Raw genomic sequence first — 22,982 nt, 5'->3', positions numbered from 1 at the left:
CTGCCTTTTAATTGAGTGTGTATCTCCGATGCTCAGATTTCTGAATTATCCAAACTATAACTCCTTTGAGCTTTTGAGTGGCTATGATTAGTCCAGTGCCACAGTACTTGTCTATCAAATGGATTTCCTTATATCCAATTCAATGTTGATTATAAGGTGACTGTTCGGGGGAGATGAAAACTCTACTAAATGTATATATACATATGATTATATGACCTATTCTGACTTGAGAACTCTTAAAATGTGGAGGGAAAGTTTGTCTTAGAATTAAGGTAATACAGTAGGTCTCTAGAACTGAGCTTTTTGGAAAAAATGTGTTCTCTGCCACTGGATGACTCAAGCAAATGGTTTGACTAAAGGTCTTCCAACACTAAGGTTTTAGTGTTATCTGATTTTAGGAGGTGGGGTATTTGTTAGAAGAGAGACACCGGATTTACTCTTTGGATAGATATTTATTTCATCCTACTATATGCTAAGTATTCTTTTAGGTGCTGGGGAATTTATATGTGAATAAAACATAAATCTCTGCCCTCATCGTGCTGGCTCTGTCTGGTCCTGAAGGGCCAGGAACATTCCAGCTCTGTCCTTAAGTCTGGTTCTCATCCTCGTGGTCCAAAGTGGCTGCTAGTCCTGCAGCCATTGCAGCTAAATTCAAGGAGACATGATGGCAAAGATGGGTATCTCTTTAGGGAGAATTTTTGGACGTACCACATGACCTTTCTGCTTAAGTCTCATTGGCAAAACTTAGGCGTGAAGCCAACCTAGCTCCTGGAAAGCTGGGAAATGTTGTGAGTGGCAGTGTACCAGCCTAAACAAGGAGAAAATAGAATGGATACTATATTGTTTGAGTTGTAGCTCTTAGGCTGAAACATTGATTTTTTTTTTTTTCTTTTTTGGAGTAACTGATATTTTCTAAAATGCCACAAAAATGAGCTGTGGTATAACAGAGCACATCCAACTGGCTTAAACAGAAATGGAGATTGAGAGTCCCTTGTAAATCAATATCCTATGTCCAGGGTTATCAAGTCTTCAGGGATGGTTTGATCCAGATGCTCTGTGTCATCTAAACACTGGCTCCTTCTTCATTCTTCCTTCTTTTCAGGCTTCTGTTCCCTCTTTCAACTCACATCACTGTTTCATTTAGTTTGGCTTTCTTTTCACATGGGTCCAGGAAGTTCCAGATTTATATCCTAGCACCTTTCCAAACATTAGTATACATAGAGGTCTTTTACCCCAATATTTCTAGTCAATATTTCTATTTCTACTCAGCATAGGGCTGACTGTTATTGGACCATTTTAGAGCACAAGAACATTCGATGGGTATGCTGATTGGTCCAGCTTACGTTGTGTTTCTATGTCTGGAGTTGGCAGCACCGCCATAACCTACCTCATGAACGGAAAGTGAGGAGGCTGATTTTTCAAGGTGAAATCAGGGTACTTTGCCAAAGAAGTGGGACAGGATGCTGGGCAGGCGTAAGTAACATGTGACCACCATAAATCATTACCACTATTTGTAAGGCTGGCTTTTAAACCGTGACAGGTGCACACATTCACTACTCCTGAGATCACAATTGGTACTTTTGTCTTGATTTCCACACAGTATTGCAGACTTTGCATCTTGGTTGATATGTTCTAGACATGCAGTAATTGTTAAGCGGTTAAGGCTTTTGAATCTTCTCTGACCTGTTGTGACGTTGTCTAGACAAGTGGTCAGAGCATGCCCTGTGACTGGGGCAATTATTTGAGTAGAGATAGAAGGCTTTTCTGTCTTTAAAAAGATCCTTCCAATTACTTTCACGCTCACGTCTGAATTCTGTCATTAGATTGTCATAGTTTTGGATAAAAAGTTCTTTCTTTTAAAATACTCTAAGTGGGATATCTTGTCATGCCATATCAATTACTTACACCTTATAGGTGAATTTTTCAGAGCCTTTTAAAGCATGGCGTCTAGATATGAATGAGATTCCATAGTCGGACAGTGTAAACAAGAATTCTAGAACATGGTCTAGTGAAAGGCAGCTTGATAGGAGAGACAAGAAGCGTGAGTGTGGGACCCTCAACTTTATCTGCTTTATAGCTTTTTGATAGTAGGCTGACGGAAATAATTTCTTTGAGGGGAATTGAGAGTTAGGAGCAGGGATACCCATGGGGGCATCTGTGGGAAATGGAGGACAGTCATGGCCTTAAAATGAGGAAATGGCACCCTCATATCCTTGTTTGAAAATATCTTTTAGTAAGAGATTCTCCTTGGTTGGAGTGTATAGAAGTGAGAAACTCTCTTTGGGAGGGGTGAAAATAATCAACTTAAAAAAAATCTGATGAGAAACGTTGCCTAGAAGAACATTGGTCTAATATTACAGAGGTCTCAACCATTTTTGGTCATCCCTCCTAGTTAAAGTAAGGTTTTTTTCAAGCAGACTCTCTCAACGTGTTTTTATTTTACTTATAAATTTTATACATGTGCCACTATACTAATACTATATTATAATATACAACATACACAAAAATAGAAAATAGAAATGATGGATAAATTTTATATAAATTTTAATCTTTTCTTCCTGCACTCCAGGGTATCATTTTTTTATACCCTCTTTTGAAGAATATCGATATATTGGGAATCTCATTATGTTTCTCTTTGATTGTGATATAATCAATTATTGAAATTACTCTTACTGGCATCTGTCAAAGGTCCAGCTTAAAGAATACTAATCCTGAGTAGATACAGAGAGACTACGATGTTTTCAAACTAATTGGGGTCCAGGTGTTGAAAAGTAACAATTCTAGCTTTTAACTTGCGTATGATTGGTGGTTCTTGCTTTTTAGAATGCTTTCCTCCTTTTGTACCACGGAGAGTAAAGAGCTCCAGAGGACAGGTGTTCTGTCCACTCTGGACACCACGCTACCCTCACGTCTGGCAGAACCCGGCCCTTGGAAATGCTTTGCCAAAGCATTCAAATATTTGTTGAAGGAAAGAAGTGGAGGAAGACAAGGTGCACTCTGCAAGTCTTTTTATTTCCTCCATGCCAGAAACCTGTAGTATTTATTGTCTGAGCTGGTAATGTTACCAGAAAAAGCTGGATGTTTGGCATGTTTTCATGTTTTTTTCTTGACCACTAAAACCAGGGTTGGTGATGCCTGAAGTCCACAAGATCTCAATTTTTGAAGCCAAACTGTGAAATCTGGTACTTTCATGTTTACATGAGTTATACGCTCAGTTATTTTAAGTGAGATATATATTTATCATATATATCCTATATACCATATATCAGACATACCATATATTTCACATATATATCACGTAGACAAGTAACAATGTATTTTCTTATTGGTACTTGCTTCCACCATTCACGATGAAGAAGTCATCTTTACGCTTACAAAGCGATGACTTTGGAAGGAATGGAAAGGTTAAGATAATGGAAGTACTGATCATTCTAAAATGTTAGATACCCAGACTGCCATTTAAAAAGATATGTCCATTTACTGACTCTTATTTCGGTGATTTACGCACTTGGACTTACTTTCTAAAGACTCTTAAAAATTTCTTTTTGCTGACAGAACAACATTTCTGTAGATTCAACCTGTGGATTTTTTCCTTATGATAGAGTAGTTGTGTTGTAACCATGACGATCCATTGGCAGTATCTGCACAAATGTTTTTGTCTGTTTGATTTTATAGCCTGTTTGGCAGGAGTAAGTAGTCCTTCCCATTTCATTCCGTTCAACATGTTGGGTTCAGTATCAGAAGGACTCTTCAGAGCTCTTGTGAGGGTTACTGGAGGTGGGGAATGGAATGTGCATTTCCTCAGACATGGAAGAAAGTGTTCTGGTCTAAGAATCAAAGATGTGGGTTCATGTCCCAGCTCTCCTACTAAACAAATGGATAATCTTAGGTGTTCTAGTTTCTAAACATGGCATCCGAATCAGGAGCAGAGTTTTTGTAGACACATTGATTCCTAGGCCTTACCTAGCCTGAAGTCAGAATTTCTAGGGATAGAGCCTGGGCTTTTTTTTTTTTTTTTTATAAGTTTATTTATTTATTTTTGGCTGCATTGGGTCTTCGTTTCTGTGCGAGGGCTTTCCCCAGTTGCGGCAAACGGGGGCCACTCTTCATCGCGGTGCGCGGGCCTTTCACTTCCGTGGCCTCTCTTGTTGCGGGGCACAGGCTCCAGACGCGCAGGCTCAGTAGTTGTGGCTCACGGGCCTAGTTGCTCCGCGGCATGTGGGATCTTCCCAGACCAGGGCTCGAACCCGTGTCCCCTGCACTGGCAGGCAGACTCCCAACCACTGCGCCACCAGGGAAGCCCCAGAGCCTGGGCATTTTGACTTTAGACAGCAGATATTGTGGCAGCCAACCGCTTGCATTTGGAAACCCTGGTAGCTTAACCTGTTCTCGGTATAGCTTTCTTACCTGTGCATGAGGTTAATTATCATGCCTTCCTGCATCTCCACTGTGTATGTGAACATTAGCCATTCTGCTTTCCTGGACATAATTACATTATATCCAGTACAGGCAAACGCTAGGCTTTGAGCTCTATCACCTGAATGATTATAAAGAAGATTAGTTTTTCCTGGAGAAAAATGCTAGGATTTTTACTTTATATCTGGTGAGAGAACTGCAGGATAAATTATCTTCCCTCCACTCCTGCAAAACTTTGTCAGATTCTCTGAATTAAATAGGGATTGCCTAAACCTTAAAAGGCAGATCTGCTATGGTCCAAACTTGCATATAGGCTTATGAAAATTCACTTTCTTGCATCAAAAAAGAAGTAGCATGTTCATGGTTTCATATTTTTTTACTACTAATTTTTGAGCTCTGTTCCAGTTTATCTGACCTATGTTCTGGTTATTGTGCTAAGCTTTTTACATCTATTACAAATTTTAATCCTCCTAACAATGCTGAGAGGCAGATATATTAAACAGTCTATAAATAAGGAAAACCGAAGCTCAAAGAGATTGACTGACTTGGCCATGGCCACAGGTTAGTAAGTGTCAGGGCTGTACTCTGCCTGAGGAATTGAAGAGAGGAAATGCAGGGGAAAGTGTATCAGCTCCTTCCGCCTGAAAGGTAAGTTTCAGCTGACAACCAGATTCGTGTCTTGGATGACGATGCTATGGAGACCAAAGACTGATTCCTAAAGTCTGGGGAGGGGGTATTGGCATCACTGTTAAAGGTGAGGGGTGGTCACGCAGGTGTTGTTTGGATGGCAAGGTATTGGATTTCATGGAATTTCTGATACATTTAAGTGGTTGATCAAGGCAGTGGAATTAACTCTGAATTTAGGAATGTACCAGATAATTCAGAGCACATGTCCACATACCTCTATCATCACAGAGAAGAGGCAGACTTTGAAGGTTAAAAATGTAAATTCAGCCATCGAGGTAGGAACTTGAGTCACATTTATGGCTATATATGTAAGTGTCCATATTCTAGCTGCTGTGTTGAGCACTTTAACTTAGCTCACTCAATCACTGCTGTACATTTAGGGGGTGGGACTTGGAGAGGCTCAGAGAGGTAGAGTGGCTCGTTAAAGATCAGATTGCTCAGCAGTGACTGAGCTAGAACTTGTGTCCAGTTGATGGCCATCCTCCTTGAGTCACCATTGAGCAATTCCCACTTGTCAGGGAGGTTGCACGTCTGGCTTCAGTGATTCGGGTAAGTGCCAGTAAAGGCATTTGTCTCCCCTTCGGTTGGCTTTCAGAGGGTGATTTCTTGTGGTGAGATGTATACCTTCCCATGTGGAACTAGATAAGAGCCAGATAGTCTACGTAATTGACTTAATTTTAAGGCATCGTAGAAGAATTATGTGACCCTGGCTTTAAACTCTGTGAGATTAGAAACCAGGTGTTCCCAGCACCTGGCACAGAGGAAACACTCAATAACTATTTGTTGAATAAATGACCTTTACATAATCTGATTAAAAGGAATCAGACTGATGGAATTAGGATTGTCTAATGCAGATTGGGCCCTGGATGAGTTCAGTTAGCTTTTAAAATTAAATACACTGGGACAACTCTTCTTGCTTATTATTAATAGTTTAAGCATCAGGTCCTCATTTTAAAAATAAGCTTTTGGCCACCTGTAATATTGTCACATAAACCTCGACTTTGAGTTTAAAACATTATGCTCATTTGACCTGCTAACATTTTGAAGTGTAGGTATCATCATTTTTGCCAGCAAGGTGATAATTGCCCATTCAATTATTTCTAAGAGAAAGCGATGTTTAAAAGATCGAGAGTAAAGCTGAGAATCTGAGAGTCATCTTTAACATGGAAATATCCCGCAGGGAGTGAGTGTAGTGAAGTGACTACTTTTTCCTTTTTTTGAGAAGATTTATTAAAATGCCAATTAGCTGAGCCCTGCTAGATTTTCTTTTGTGGGATTTTAATTTATTTATAGGGGTCTACCATATAAATATGTATTTTTTTTCCTGATAGGCTATTTCAGTACATGCTTTAAATGATATTGTTGTTGACTTTAAAGTCTGCAGCCTTAGTGTGGTTGATAACTAGTAATTTTAACTTAAGATGTCGCAAGAATGCTTTACTGTTAATTGAAAGGATTTTCCCCCCTGTATCACGGCCAATGGCTTGTCTTGAGCAGCTAATTAGTGCGATTTTTCCACAGCTGCATTTGCTACGGCACAAAGGTTTGCTCCTGATTTTATCAAAAGGATCAGTCTCTCTGGGAATGTTTTAACCTGACAGGCTTTGAATAGTAAGACCATCTATTTATTTATTTATTTTTAAATAGCCTTCTTTTCTGGGTTTAGGAAAGTACATTTGAGCTCTGAACACATACTCAAAAGTGGGAAAATGCATTTTCTTTTGATGTCCTTTTAGCAGAAACTTACCAGGTGAATGGATTATTTTTGAGGAATGGCTAGGTATTTTTATGGTGTGGATGAATGTATGCTATAGAAATAATAAACAGAGTATTTACATTGTTCAGTCTTTGTACATCTGTAGGAAACTATAAAGGAAAGAGGGATTAAGTCTTCTGGGATTCTGAAGACTTCCAAGAGAACCAGTGTGCTGGATATAAGTCAGTACTTTCCCATCTTATTGTCAAAATACTGTCTGTGATGGATCCAGTGTCTTCTAGCCAAACGGTGACTTTGATCACTCAAGTTATTTCTTCATGCTTGTGAATTAGTTCATGTTCCTCATGTTCTTAAATTAGTGGCATATATTCTGCCATTGAAAAAGTATCATGGCTTTATTATGGTTTGCAGGGGAAAAAGTAAAGAGAAAGAAATTTACCTATAATTCCACTCCCACAGTGGCAACTATGATCGTCTTGCTAGTCATGTGTATATTTGTGTACATACACACTCTGTCCTTATTTTAAATTAGAATGTAAATCCACTTTAGATCCTACTTTTTAATTTACTCTTAGGACATGCATTTCTCACTTTGTAGTTGTGTGATTAAAAAAAGGTATATTATCAAATCTATGTATCATAATTTACTTTTTTTTAAACCTATTTTATTTTAAAATCTTTTGAATGGTTTTATTTGTTTCCTCAACTTTACCGAGGTATAACTAACAAAATTTTTTAAGGTGTATAATGCGATGATTTTTTACGTGTATGCTTTGTGAAACACATTTATCACCTCACATGGTTACTATTTATTTTCTTTTTTGTGGTGAGAACACTTAAGATCTGCTCTTTTAGTAAATTTCAAGCGTACAATACAGTATTATTAATTACAGTCACCGTGCTGTGCAGTAGATCCCCAGAACTTACTCGTCTTATAACTAAAAATTTGTATTCTTTGACCCACATCTCCCCTCATAATTTACATAATCATGTTCATATTAAGGGACAAATTTAGGTGGTTCACAATATTGTGCAATTTGTCAACAGCTTTGTAATGTCAGGTTTTCCACATTTTGAATTTTTTTCTTAGGAAAATTATCCATCAATGAAATTTCTGAATCAAATTGATAATACTGTTATTTTCTTTTTTTTAATTAATTAATTTACTTTTGGCTGCCTTGGGTCTTTGTTGCTGCACGCGGGCTTTCTTTAGCTGTGGTGAGCGGGGGCTACTCTTCGTTGTGGTGCGCAGGCTTCTCATTGTGGTGGCTTCTCTTGCTGTGGAGCACGGGCTCTAGGCACATGGGCTTCAGTAGTTGTGGCGTGCGGGCTCAGTAGTTGTGGCTCGCGGGCTCTAGAGCACAGACTCAGTAGTTGTGGCTCACTGACTTAGTTGCTCCTTGGCATGTGGGATCTTCCCCGGACCAGGGCTTGAACCCGTGTCCCCTGCATTGGCAGGCAGTTTCTTAACCACTGCGCCACCAGAGAAGCACAATACTGTTGTTTTCTTAAAGGTTTGTGATAATGTATACTGGCAATGGCTCAGGATAGCATTATCTTTGCACTTATTCTTCTAGTGAACATTTTTTTAAGTTGAATCCTACCTTGAATACTTTCTTGCAGCTGGGTTTTCTAAGGTTATTATATTGTGTAGTTTTTATCCACACCCATAAATACATCTCTACACCATTTTTAGTGGCTATATATAGTGTTATAATATATTAACTTATCACAGTTTATTGAACCAATTTTCTGTGCTGAGTAATGAGTTAACTGCTAGTATAATTTTTATTATGTAATTTTCTGGAACTATGTGAGGGTGAAATGCAAACATTTCTTCATCCTTTAGCATGTTTTTTTACCTGTAGAGTTTGAAGGTTTCTATCTTTAAGGAGTTTATAAGGCTGGTCTGTGATTTAACGGCTTTATTTTGCCTTTGTTAGAAGATAAGGACAATATTGGGATTTATACTCAAGGAGGGAAGCTTAAAGGTGCAAATACTTCTTTTGAAGAGTAATTTTGGAGTGAATATTTTGTCAAATGTTACTCTTTTTCTGTTTCCAGTGCTAGTTAAATTTTATATTCTTTGCCCTAAATAGGGATTTTTTTTAAAAAAGAAAATGATATTACTGGAAACAATTAAAATTTCTAGATAATAATAATTGCAACAGCAACATTTATTAAGGCGGTACTACATAGCACTCATTAAGGGATTTGTGTGCCTTATTTCATTCATTATTTTATTTAATCCTCACAAAATCCCTAAGAGGTAGGGCTTTAGCGTATAAATGATGCAAAAGACATTGAAAAAACACCTCCCATTTTAATAAATGGGTAAGTAAGAAAAATTATTGTTATTCCTCTTTTTTGGATATGGTAACTAAGGCAGAAAGGTTTAATTTTTTGTTGATGTCATAGAGCTGGCAAGATAAGCAATAGAAAACCATATTTAGGAAAATCAGGAAGTCCTTTCTTTTTGACTTACGACAAGGGTTTAAGCTTTTTAAATAATTTTGGGTAGTATAAGTACCAATACCATTAGAGGTAGGCCTCATAGGGAACTCACAAAGTATGTGTAGGATAGGGCTTGCCAAGGTGAATCAGAAGAAAAGACAGTATAAAGAAAAGCAGGGAAAGAAGAAGTGGGTTGTCAAACTAGCTTGTCTTCTGCCCTCTTTCCTGAAGACTGAGGTCGAGTTCAGTGTTAACATTCTGGTCCAAATGCTTCTTTCATTCATAATTTTTACTTCCTGTATCATAGAAAAATTTCCCCATGACAAAGTTCACCTTTTCTTTAAACTATTCTGTGTTAGTAAACATTTTAGATATCTTCAAGGAATTTAGATAGCACGTAGGAGTAGTTATTTGGTTAGATCTGGCTATAAAAAAGGAAATCAAACAATTTATTTTTAAATGTGGAAATCTGGGTGCCATTAAGACGCCTCTCTTCTTGGCACTTCATATGGTGGCACTGTATTTGGTGGTGATGAGTAGTATGCAGTATAAAATGTCAAAAAAATAAGCGTATGATAAAAATGCCTAGATGCAATCAAGCTGACTTATTTTAATTCAACTACTAATGACTTAAATCCTGTCAGCTCTTGATTTTCAATTAGGTGGAATACTACTCCGCGATCTGATTATATTTGCCCAGGCTCATGTCATAGTTTGGTGCAATTTAGGATACCCCAACATGCAAATGAAGGGTTTCATTAGGGAACTGAATCTGTGTTTTTTTGGTTTTCCCACAGCAGTTCCGAGGAGCATCCTGGGGCCTCCAAGCCTCCAATAAGCTCCTCCAGTATGACATCACGCATCTTGCTACGCCAGCAACTCATGCGTGAGCAGATGCAGGAACAGGAACGCAGAGAGCAACAGCAAAAGCTGCAGGCGGCCCAGTTCATGCAACAGAGAGTGCCCGTGAGTCAGACACCAGCCATAAACGTCAGTGTGCCCACCACCCTCCCCTCTGCCACCCAGGTGCCAATGGAAGTCCTTAAGGTACGTGAGTGTCACTCTTGCTGGTTGGGCCAAGCCTTCTTCTTCTTCAGCATTTTCCATTTTCTAGGTGTTGTATTTATCTCATCGTGTATTTGGTTATATTGACCCATGTGAATCATACTCATAAATGTCAACTCCATTGATTTCTACATGGCTTTGTATTTCCAAAGAAGGATGCCAACTAGCTGGAAATTTACTAGTAACCCTCACTAAATGGGGGAAGAGTGTTGATGTTTCATGAGAAATTACAAGCAGGAATAGATGTCTGTTATAAGGATATCTTCCCATCTTTCTTTGGGAAAGTTTCAAAATGTACAAGTTATCTGAAATGAGCTGCTTCTAATAGCTTGCATATATTTTTTCCCTAAATACGTTCCATGGCCATTCTTTAGTTTTCTTCTTTCTTGAGTAAATAATCTTGGCTGTAGAATCTGATTCTTTTAGAAAGTCTCTTCAGATATATATAAAACAGCAGAAGCGCTTTCTACACTTTAATAGCCAGACTGCATAATCCTTTAACTGAAGTGAGTTGTCTGTTTTGGGTCCCTTTGATTTCTTGCTAGAGTAGAAACTGCAGGAGCTTGTTAGCGTCATTCTACTGGGGACATATAGCTTCCTAATTACCACGGAAAATTGTAACGAGTCTAAGAATAGAATTCCATCTCACACATGGGTCCTCCACATCACATTGGGAGTTACTCCTTGTTTAAAGATAAACACTCCAAGATGTTAAAAAAAAGAAATTAGGTTAGATTGAATTTTTCATTATCATTTCAACAAAGTGCTATTTAAAAAATTAAAATTTGAGAGAAAAAGCAAATTGAGCAATCTTACTAATGAAGAAAAATGTGTCTTAAGTCAAATTGCCAGTACGTATTTTTTATTATTTAAATTTAGAAAGATATAGCACATTATTTAGATGTTTATGTTAACGTCAAATCTTTGTTTTAAAAAGAGTATTGAAAAGTAAAATAAAATAATAAAAACAGAAAAAAAAAAGATAAACATTCCAACTCTTAAATGTGACTGATGCAAGTAAAGTTAAAAGAAAAGTAAGGGGACTTCCTTATTTTTTAATATTTTTAATCCCATCACCTAATTATTTCATTCGGAAGTGTCCCAAGTATTAGTGTTCATTAAACAATGTGAACTTCACCCGCCGGTGATTGATTGTTGGGCTTTGTATTCATTTCTGTGCTCAGAAAAAGGCCATCTCCCACTATTTAAAGTTTACTATGAAAGCAAATAGAGAGGATGCTGTGTTATAATTGGGAAGCAATCTATGATTCTTACCAGGAAGTAGGAAAGGGATTCTTTAAAAACAAATTTTAAGTCAGTTGTTTTCTTATTTGCAGAGACTCTTAAAACGTAGTGATGAAGTACTGAAACTCTTTCATAGAGAAACCAATTAAAATTCTGTTAGGGTGGAAAAGATCCAAATGGTTTAGCATCAAATTTTACTCTAATGTGATTGAAGTTCTGGATATTGCCACAATTAATGGGTATTTTATGCATACCCTCTCCCCCCCTCTCCCCCAAGTAAAGGCAAGGTTTTCTCTTTTACATTAAATCTTTCTGTTCTGCTTGGGTGAAAATCGACAGTCACTAGGTTTTTACAGATCTAAGATTTATCTAAGATTTAAGTTGTCTGGTGTTCACAAGAACCATAATTGTTTTGCCTATACCTTAGATTATTTAAAGTTGTATGAATTAAGTAATAATATAATAAAATGTGGAGAAATATGTCTGTTTTACTTACTATAATAGTCTATTTTTTTAACCTGAAGGACAAATTTTGGAAGAGATGACACGGACTTGTGTTAGTAGTGGTTTATGTCTAATTCAAAGGTAATTCTTGATATTATATTAAAGTATATTAGCTGAAATCTATATTCCTATTAAGGCAGTTATATCCAGTGGAAGAGAAATTACCCAAATATGTTGAAAAATCATTTCCATATCATTTTAAAAAGGGACATCGTTTTAAAAAGTTTGTATTACTTAGAATATGTAATCGTGAAATGATTAAAATTTAAATCTATACTAATTGGTTTGAATAATATACCCGTTTTTCCTTATATGTTACTATGTCCTGGTAACACTGGCCTTAGCTGCAGCCCTCAATTTAGTTATGCCAGAAATATGTCCTAAGTTAAAGCACGAATAAATTGTTAGAACTGGGAGACCTAATCTAAATAAAAATGAACAAGTGGTAAATTTATATTTCATACTGAGTTAGTTTAATCTCTATTTAACTTGTGCATTTTTATACTTCATTTATATAAAGTAGTGAAGTGTGTCATATAAATGAAAAGAAAGAAGTGTAGGCATAGCAATGCGGATAGGTTTGGTAGCTATTTAGACAGATTTTAGTATCCTTAGGTAGGTGAAAGATCAAATATAAATATATGATTTCATATACGATGGCATTCTAAGAGATTCAAATTACATTTTAAAGGAGAGTATCATAAATGATTACTTCAAATACTTAAAATACTTAGTACTTTATGAAAATAGTTTGCATATTTTCAAAAGTTTTATGTATGAAAATATTATGAATTATTTATTACGGAAAGGTAAGTGAGAGAAATGTTTTTTTCTTTTCTCTTTTATAGTTTTTAAATCATAAGCATATTATTATGAAGTAAATGGTTAATAGAAAAACAGTTAATTTGCTTAATCTTGGCCCATTTTTCTATGAATATACATTTTCAAGGCATAACACCGAGTGTACTAATTTATACATAATGATACAGATTATTTTGAATAAATATCCTTTCTAATAGTATAGTCTGAGTAAATTCATCATTTAATTTTTAAAGATTTAAATTGCTAAAATAGAACATACCTGCTTCTCAGTGGAGGTAGATGTGTACAGTCAGACATGCTAGCATGTGCTGGAGAATCCTGGGCAAATCTCTCCTTCTCCCACTGGTTTGCAAGAACTTGATAGAAAATCACACACACAAACTCATGTTACCAACATTTTGCTGCCAGTGGGTTGAATGACTGATTTTGAAAAGCTAAATTAGTGTTTTCTGGTTAATCCCTTTTCTTTTGTAGAGTTATGCTTAAAATATGAAGCTTTATAAAACATGTTTTAAATTGTTGACAGCTTCTAGTAAATTTAGGACTAATCTTTGGAATTCATAGGGATTGGAAATTCGCATTACTTATTCCTCACATGGTCGTCATTCAGCCTATAAATTCATGAAGCTTTGCAGGATTAGCCTCTGGTTTCCACATTGATTTAATTAATTTATGACTTTATTCATACTATTGATTTTTATGTTAGGCGACATGGAATGATTAATCGTATTGCTATGTATTTACATATTGGAGATATCCTTTAGGTTTCTTAATAACAGCCCTATTCAATTGGGTATTGTAACTTAAGGATGCTTCTTTGTCGTAAATGAACCAGTTCCTGGAGTGCATAATGCATTTTCCACAGTAGTGAACAGACTCTGTATGTCAAACTGCAAATGAACAAAGTATGTCATTAAGAACCATTAGTGGAAGCGGTTTCTTCCACAGGTGGGTTTTTGACTTGCAAACCTGAGGTTTGAAATTTGATCTATAGCTTCTTTCAGACAAAAGCAGAGGAACCAGGGACAGGCCTTGTGGCCACATGTGAGGTCTCATGGCCGAAGAAGCACCACATAGTAACCACTGCATTTTTGTCCGCACAGCCGTCAAGCATGCATTTTCACTGTCTCATCTCTCTAGGTCTGATTGATTATAGAAACACCTGGTTACTCTAATCTTGGACCGGCAGGTTCGTCAGAATTCCTCCCCCTGCATGGACTCTGACAGTGTATACCTTGAAAACGTTAGTTTATAGTTTGAAAACATTTCTCTGTTTAGAAGTATATAGGAAATTGCAAAGGATTTCCCTCTCTACTTCCCTTCCTTCCTTTCTTCGCCTTGGAATTTAAACATTTAAAGGCAAGGTGTTTTCTCTGGAGTAAATTGTATATTGAATTTTTCTTTCTCCTGAGGAGAAAGGTTATATGAATTTAAAAGAAAAAATTATGTATTTTTGGTAATTTTAGGATATCTTCTTTTAAGTAGTTTGAAGGAATTTATTTTTAAATTTTTCCTTTTTTCCAAATCATCTCAGGTAATCCAAGGAATTAGGCAGATTACTGCAGAGTGAGAAAGGACGCTTGCTGTTCATCAGATACCAAAACACATTTTGCCAGGGCCCTCTACATTGTAAACTAAATTTACGTTGGCATTTATTTGGTGGTTGTCTCATGGTGTGGCATCCCATTTAGATAGTGATTCTAACAAGTCAGGATGGTTGGATGTCCTGTTTTCTTGTCACCATGTCCGACAACCAACATTCCATGAGATTTCACTGATGAGGGAAAGGGTGGGTGATTGAATTGCTGGCCTTTCTCTGTAATTTATGAAATCTACCTGATGTTGAATTGTCAAGGTGTGGGTTATGCTTTAGGTATAATGCAGAAATAGGAAGAAGGTGTGTGGAGTTACAGGTGAGTTGGTGCGTTACAAATTAGAAGAAGGGGTGGCTCCCACACCCCATTATGCATTTGATTTTCTTCCTGGTTTAGGCAGGAATACAGAACCTTAATAGCATCACATTGGCCAAAAGAAGCAAGGACAGATGCAGCACGTCTCAGATCGGCTTGCCTTGGTCCCCTTAGTTAGGGGACCTTGCTGGAGGTGCTGACCCCATAAGAAAGGACATCTGAGTATTCTTTTAATCCCATAGTCCATGGGCCATCATATATCTTTGTTACCAGTCAGTGTGACTTACACAAACATTCAGTGAGTTTTGATTTCAGAATTGTTTATAAACTTCAGTGTCCTTTTGTTTTTGAATCAAACACGGTGTTTACAAGGCCACATCTTCTCTTGGGGACAAAGGGATTCAGTTTCCATGTTCCACAAACATCTTTTCATCTTCCTAGAGACCTTGTTTCCCTATGGGGTCTTTGCATCTCTCGGTCGTATTACTTTGATGTGTTCAGTGTCACATATAAGGTAATTTTCTTTCCCTTTAAAACTTATTTTTATTGGAACTCCACCCAATACTCTGTAATGACCTATACAGGAAAAGAATCTAAAAAAGAGTGGATATATGTATAACTGATTCACTTTGCTGTACACCTGAAACTAACACATTGTAAATCATCTATACCCCAATTAAAAAAATAAAATAAAAATTATAGACAATACTTGTTAACTTGGGACCGATTTAAGCAGTGTGGAAGGAGAATCCAGCAGGACACTCTTCCTCCCTTCCTCCACCTCTTCCCTTTCTCGAGCTCCTAGGAGGGAAGCTGTTGTTAACAGTTTAGGGTGCAGCCTTCCTGACTTCTGCTGCTTTCCAACTTACAGTTCCCTTTTGTGGGAGCGAGGTCTGAAGAAATTTATTAGGCAGTTTAGATCAGGTAGACGTAAACCCTATCTTTCTTTGTTCACCTTTGCAAATGCCATGAAAGAAATAGTTTCTTCTCTTTCTGGGTTGTCTGTACTTCTGAGAAAATTGCTTTAAACTCCCTGTTCCTTAGGCAGAATGGGAACTTCTTACCCTGTGTATTGGAAACACTTAGATCATTCTGGTGCTACAAGCGTGCGCCAGTTTGCCTGGGCAGCAACCGGTGGCCCTTTTGCTTCCCATGCAAATGGGAATGCATACCTCCATGGGTAAGGGGTTAGTCATCTCAGGGCTGTCACAGAAAGTGCGCCATAGAATTGTCTTACATTGGTGAAATCTAACTCTAACTTAACCCAGGCTAAGTAGGGCACGCATCTCAGTAAATGTGCATTGATGAATTTCCGATGTCTTTTTCTTCCTGCACTGCTTTTAGTAACTAGGAACTAGTAATGAAATGCTGGCTGAAGAAAGTCATCTTTGCTTAGATTTTTAGGCCTGGTCCACTTGAGAGAGCAGCCCTTGGGGAGCAACTATCTAAAACAAAATAGTCAACCTTGACATAGCTAAGCCTATGAATTAATTCCACTTTTCTGGAAACATTGAAGCATCAGCTGTAATTCCACGTTCACTTGTTAATATTGGCACACAAACTGGAAAGGATTTCTCCCACTATGGGCACATGGCCTTTTTTATGTGGCCAAGGGGTACCGTAGAATCGAGGTGGTGTGATCTCCTCAGGTAGTGGATCGGGTCCGCTGTGCTCAGTAGACACCTGAGCCATGCAGGTTTAGGAGGGTCACCTTCTCTTTAGGGACGCGGATCTTTATCCTCTTCTCAAAGAGCGACTTTGCCATCACTGAAGTCACCTTGTGGGTTTACGTGAGGAGCGGCTGCTCAGCTCCTCTTTTTCTGTTGTTAAAAGAAGCCATACTGATAGGTGCAGTCTCTTCTCATTTACACAGTTCTCATAATCCTATAACTGGAGGTCAGGTTAGCATCTTAAGGAGAGTACTAAGGTCTGGGGCCTAGGAGTGAGGACTGAAGATTGGAGTGAGCCTCTGTTTTGATCTGGCTTTGAATGGTAATTTCTTTTCAGTGTGATGAAAAGAACATCACATTGAAGAATGCATGTGACCTATAGCACCTGCATTCTTAACAGGGGTTACTGTCCCCCAGGGGTGCAAAAATTGGCTCTTGAAGGCCAAAAAAATCTAAGATGTTATAATGGTTTGTGATCCTCTAAAGGGCCACAGGACATAAGCAGATATACAGTATATGTACCTGTTACAATTTCCTGTGGTTGGGGATAAGGGAAGAGGTAGTTAGGGGGGGGAAAAAAAGGTCTAAAGAGGCTGCTTAGGGGAGGTGATGATGGAAAAAAAAAGACTTGAGAAACATTCCTGTTTCTATGCTGAATCTTTCTTAACTCCTCTCTTTGTGCTGTGTTTAGAGAATACTTAGGCTCTTATAGACGTGCCACCTGCCTTCCAGCTAGTCTATACCTCCTGGAGAACTGTTAGAATAGTAGTCATGGTTGACATGTCCAGCACTGGGCAGTTATTATTAATGTCCCCATTTCACAGATGTGGGAACTGAGGCGAAGGGGTCAAGTAGCTCATTGGAAGTCGATGAAGCAAGTGGTACAGTCAGGATTTGAACTCACTCAGTTGGACTCTGTGGCCCCAATTTCTTAACCATTGGTGGTAGTTCCTCTCCTAGAGTGAATGACCTGAGAAACTTTAGGAGGCAGAAGTAGCAGTGTTTAGTTTCTCAACTGACATGGTAACCTGGGACCTGTAGCAAATGTTTATTACAGATCTTCAGGCCATAGCTTAAAATTTTTATAGGAATTACTGGTATAACTGTGGTACTGCCTAAAGCAACTTCGAGGAGGACAGGTGATGGCTGCACAGACATTAATTACTGGCTGTGTTAGGGTGTAAGCTGAACCCTTCATATCTTTTGTCTATGTGTCCCTCTAGAAGCCCTGTGAGATAAGTACGATAAGCCTGATCTTCCGCAGGAGGAAACTGATGCATAGAGAGAGATAAGTCACTGAAGTCACACAGTTAGTCTCCTCAGCCTACTTTATTTACTTATAACCACATACCCTGCTTCCTCTATGTTTTCTACATAGCTCAAGGATAGCCTCTAAACATTTCTAAAAAAATCACCAGTAACAGACTATGGTAGAGAAAAGTGGGAGGTCGAAGAGAAACTACAGAGGAGTCTCACAGGTTTAATGGAAGGATACTTGATCTTAAGCATTTGAAATTAGTAAGGGGCCATCCATATTGAATAATTAAAGTGTGTCCCTGAGTCTCCATGATAGGCCAGATGGAAGACCTGGATGCGTTCTTGCTGTATAAAAAGACCGCCTAGCCACATTGACCACTATGGTAATTTATGGTTTAGTTATAGTCATCATTATTGGTCAGAAAGCACTACAGTGAAAGTTTCTGTAACAACATCCAAAAATCATAACTCAAGATGACTTATGTTCTAGAAATCCTATTGGCCCAGGCTATTACAATTCATATGCTTTATAGTTCTATACATTTCAATAATACATTTGTATTGTTGTAAATGATTTTTGAAATACTCCATTTGGTAGACTTAACACATGTTTTTTAATATGCATTTTCTCCTGAGATTATGGTTGCATTAGAATTTTTCTTCCCCTGCCCCACTGCAGTATGTATTATAACTTTTGCTGTATTTTAGCACTTAAAGCTGGAACTTTTTCTGGTTTGCTTTTAAGTTAATAATGTCAGCTGTCATAAATCTTATGTTACTGTATGAAAAGGTCATGAATCTTCTTCACAATGTTACCTACATAATCCCAACAATTAAAAGAAGGACTTAGATTTGAAAGGCCACCTTCTGTAGGTATGCTCTTGAACAATAGAGATTGTGGACATGTGTAAGCAAAATCTAATTTTAACATTGCCCTAGTAAAATAAGTGGGTGGGATCTGTGTTTAAAAATATGTAAAGTAGTACAGTGGCTTTGCACAAGGTTAGAGCTGCAATCAGTACTAGTACATTGGCTCTTGCCCTGAATATGTCTCTTGTTATTGACGTCTTTGAGCATCAGTCTAAACTTTAAGGAAAATTTAGCTCCCAACAATACCCTAGTCTTTCAGACCTCGTTTATAAAGTTAGATGTTTTTGCCTATTAATTTATAGCTTTGCAAAAATGAGATGAATCAAAATTGGAGCAGATAAAATAGGAGATTATTAAAGTAGAGAATGGTCCTAGAAAAAGAACTGTTGTAATCACTGTTTTAAAAACTAGAGAATATTCTAGAAAAGGACCTAGATGAATCTCTACCAAACTGTCCTTACTCATTACCTCTGGAATGGGTTTGGGCATTGGAGATGGTGGTGGTCAAAGGCTTTATTTTATTTTTTTAACCAGGAGAGCATATGCATACATTTTTCGTATAATTAAATGGGCATCTCTTAATGCATTTTATTAGGAGTCTTAGCAAAGTTTTTTCCACCTGTAACTCTTTTGAGCAGCTGAACTCTTCCATCGGGCGAGTTTACTAGATGTGTGCACATTATGTAAGTCTAATGGTCTTCCTTAAAGGAAAGATAGCAAGGTGTAAGCGTCCTGAAAATTAAAAATGAATAAAAGGATTTGAATCACCAGGTTATGAATAACTTATTTTTTTGAATTTTTGAATTTTATTTATTTTTTTATACAGCAGGTTCTTATGTGAATAACTTTTAAAAGTTGTTAAGAGGCCCAACGTGAAAAGCAAAATTCAGATTTCTACTACCTTACCACCAGGCATAGCTTTGTCGTAATCTCCCCTGTTGGCCCTGAGTTTCGTATAATTAAAATTTAGGAGCTAGAAATTTTGTAGAGACTTAATTAGAAGTGACAAACCAGAGACATTCCTGCTGGTTAGGAAAGGCTTAAGAAATTCTTATTGGCTAAATTACAAATATGTAACATTTTTTCAGAACACTGCATGGTAGTTCAGACTGCCTAAAGGTGACAAGATTAGCTCTGTTTTTCTAGTGAAGTAGTAAAAATTAGATTAATAAGTACCAGGCAAAGAACCTTTTCTTTTTTTCAAAAGGAATCTTACCTTGAATACTTCTGGCTGTGGAAATCGGTGCCTTAATTAGCCACATGTTCTTTTTACCTCCTGGGAAATAAGTACGGGATAAAATTGGGGATCAAGACGTAGACGCACATTGACTTAGCACACGCCGCTAAGTAATTCATCAAGGAATGTTGGTAATTAGTCCTGCCTCTTTCAACTCTTGGCTTATTTCATAAAACCAGTTGATTTAAAATAATGCCTGCTGATTTATTACCAACACGTTTCAAGACTGAGACTTGGCTCTTAAACAAAAGCAATATTGTGCAGTGATGGAAACGCGCCCTCTTGTTTTAGTGTTTTTACAAATTCTGAAGGGCATCTATAGTCCCCTATTAACTTTGTTGCATTTTCTTTTACCCCATTCAGCATTTTCTTGGGCTTTCTTTTGTCTCTTGGTGAAGAAAAAGGGGGAGCAAATTAGAAAAAAAAAATTCCAAGCTCTTGGAGGTTTTGGATGTGAGGTGCTTGTCAAAGTGTATTGACTCAGTGTGATTTGATGGAATTTAATTTGAATCCTTCGTCTGGTAAGACAGGCTGTCGTGATGGCCTTTGGTCCTCCTGCATTAAGTGTTTGGTGATATTAATGACAGCCAGGTTAATCTTAAAAGATTGAATTTATGAGAAGTACAGAACCTTATGACTTCAGCCTTGTAGCCTTGGTATCCAAACACTGCACTAAATTATTCTTTGGATGCCAAATTCTCCTTAATGCCAACTGATGTGCTTCATTATGCTTTGAGATGCGGCCATAATCAGCACTCTTGTTGAAAAACCTGGGATTAGATTAGGTGACTCAGAATTGGAGCGTATGAAGCAGATAAAGTAGTCTCCAATACTTAGCTGGGTGACCTTAGGCACATTTCCTCTTCTTTCTGGTTCTCAGTGTCCTCATCTGTGAAATGGAGGTAATAGTGTCTGTCCTGGAGAATTTTGTGAGGGTTAAATGAGATAATTCACGTAAAGCAGCACTATCCAATATAAATAGAATGTGAGCCACATATCTAGATTTAAATTTTCTAGTTAGTCACATTAAAAACAGTACAAAGAAACAGGCGAAATCAATTTTAACAATGTATTTTATTTAATTCAGTATATCTAAAATGTTATTTCAATATGTAATCAATGCAAGAATTACCAAATTTTTGCATTCTCTATTTTTTCCATATTAAGTCTTCAAACTCAGGTATGTATTTTACACCTATAGGAACATCTCCATTTAGATGCTAAATTTTCGTTGAATTACTCAATCTGTGTTTAGATATTATGAGATTTACAGTTGAAAAGGTAGATTCATATCTACCTATCAGATTGTTTCAAACACATTTAAAAGATTTCCAATAACTAGGTTGAGTATAAGTCTTTAAATTCAAGTTTAAATGAAGTAAGAAGTTCATTTCCTCAGTCACACTGGCCACATTTCCAGGGCTCAGTAGCACATGTAGCCTGCGACCTCTTTATTAGCAAAGATCAAAAGCATTTAGCACAGTGCTGGGTTGATGGAAAGTGCTCAGTAAAGGATTCTGCTTTGTTGTTGTTAATTATGAAAAATATAAATATAGTAATTATTATTATCAAATCCAAATTCCCATCTTCATTTGCTGCCATTATACCTACCCAACACGACTGCTTTCCTACTGCCTTCCTCCCCACCAAAGAAGACCCCAAATTTTTTAGTCATTATTTTCTTTGTCACAACCCTTTGGAGCCCAGTTTAGTTGACATATGTATGGTTAATATTTCCTGTCAAAACACCCTTTCCCAGGAGAGCACAGGAGAGTCACCCTTGGTAAGGTGGCATTTGGACCCACCTCTGCCAACAGCCTTCCATTCAGGCCTGAGCAGTGACAGCTCTTAACTCGTTAGTCACACGTCTTACTCATACTCTCAATCCAGTTTCTTCTCAAACCTACACATATCACACTTAAATAGCACCTGTGCAGCGTGTTAAAGATGACTAAAGCCTCAGGAACATATAAGCACCTCATCAATGTTCGTGGTGCAAAAAAGACATTGAAGGAAAAGGAGATCAGTTAATCCTAGTTCTTCTTTAACTATGTATTCAATAGTAGCTGAACGAACACGTTGGACATTGAAACCTACTTTTTTAAAGGAGTTTTATATATAATTTTTATTTGTGCTAATGTTGCTAAGGCAATTTCTTCCCTCAGTTAACTTGCAGTATATTTTTAGGAATTTTCAGCACAGCTGATAATTCCATGAAACAGTTTTTCCTCCTTTTCTTATTTACCAGGCACCCAAGTTTTCTGTTTTATACTAGTTTTTGACCATTTATTAAACCAGAAATAGTACACCTAAAATGACATTTATATTTTATTCGATACCTTGTCATTCTTAATGCAAACAATGAGTTGATTATACTAGAATCAGTAAACTATGTTTGAAAGATTTAATGTGTTCTTCATATAAACACTAAGAGCCTTAGAGTTGCATTTTGTCCAATTACAACAAGCGAGAAAACCAAGGGAGTAAAAATATTAACCATGCCTTAAGTTCCAGAAAGAAAAATATTTCTATTGTTAGATTTTATGATTTCCTGAGTTTGGAGTTACATATTTTCTCAATGTTTATTACTTATTTTGTTATCATCTTAAAAATAATATAAGTTAATAAATATGCACACCATTGTAAACTTGATTTCAGTTTTCCCAGTAGCTTTCCAAATTTATATTAAAATCATATACCTAAATAATTTTTTCAGCTCATTAATTGGCATAACATTGATAGAATTCATAATACAATGTTAAGAGTATGAGACATTGTGCCCATTTATACTGACACCTAGGACCACTGATATAGACAGGGGAGGAAAAACAGAACATTCTGGAAGGACATTTAATTGTGATGTAAAATCCTCAGTCAGCTTGACCTGAAGCTTAGGTGTGTAGAACTTAACTCCAAAAGGTGTTTCTGGGAAAGTTTTCTGTAGCTCAGTGGTTCTCAAAACGTGGTCTGGGGCCTGCAGCCCCTGCATTACCTGGGAGCTCTTTACAAATGCAAATTCCCTGGGTTCACCTCAGACCTACTGAGCCAGAAACCCTGGGGGTGGAGCCCATTAATTTGTTTTAGCCAGCCCTCTGGAAGATTCTAATGCAGGCTCATGTTTGAGAATC

The 22,982-nt window shown here is 37.3% G+C and overlaps 1 protein-coding gene across 13 annotated transcripts in view; it reads left to right on the top strand.

Moving 5' to 3' along the window:
* The window catches only part of MITF (melanocyte inducing transcription factor), a 220,717-nt gene that overhangs the window by 124,611 nt on the left and 73,124 nt on the right, over nt 1–22,982 (top strand). For 10 of the 13 annotated variants that reach the window (XM_068557792.1, XM_068557788.1, XM_068557789.1 and 7 more), the window contains one exon: nt 10,072–10,321. In XM_068557792.1, the coding sequence (XP_068413893.1) occupies nt 10,072–10,321 (250 nt within the window). The remainder of the gene's footprint in view (nt 1–10,071; nt 10,322–22,982) is intronic. The other 3 variants (XM_068557793.1, XM_068557790.1, XM_068557786.1) reach the window with 1 other exon arrangement.

Source organism: Eschrichtius robustus, chromosome 12 (genome assembly GCF_028021215.1).
Source record: "Eschrichtius robustus isolate mEscRob2 chromosome 12, mEscRob2.pri, whole genome shotgun sequence".
Lineage (NCBI taxonomy): Eukaryota > Metazoa > Chordata > Mammalia > Artiodactyla > Eschrichtiidae > Eschrichtius > Eschrichtius robustus.
This window is presented reverse-complemented; position numbering and strand designations above follow the sequence as displayed.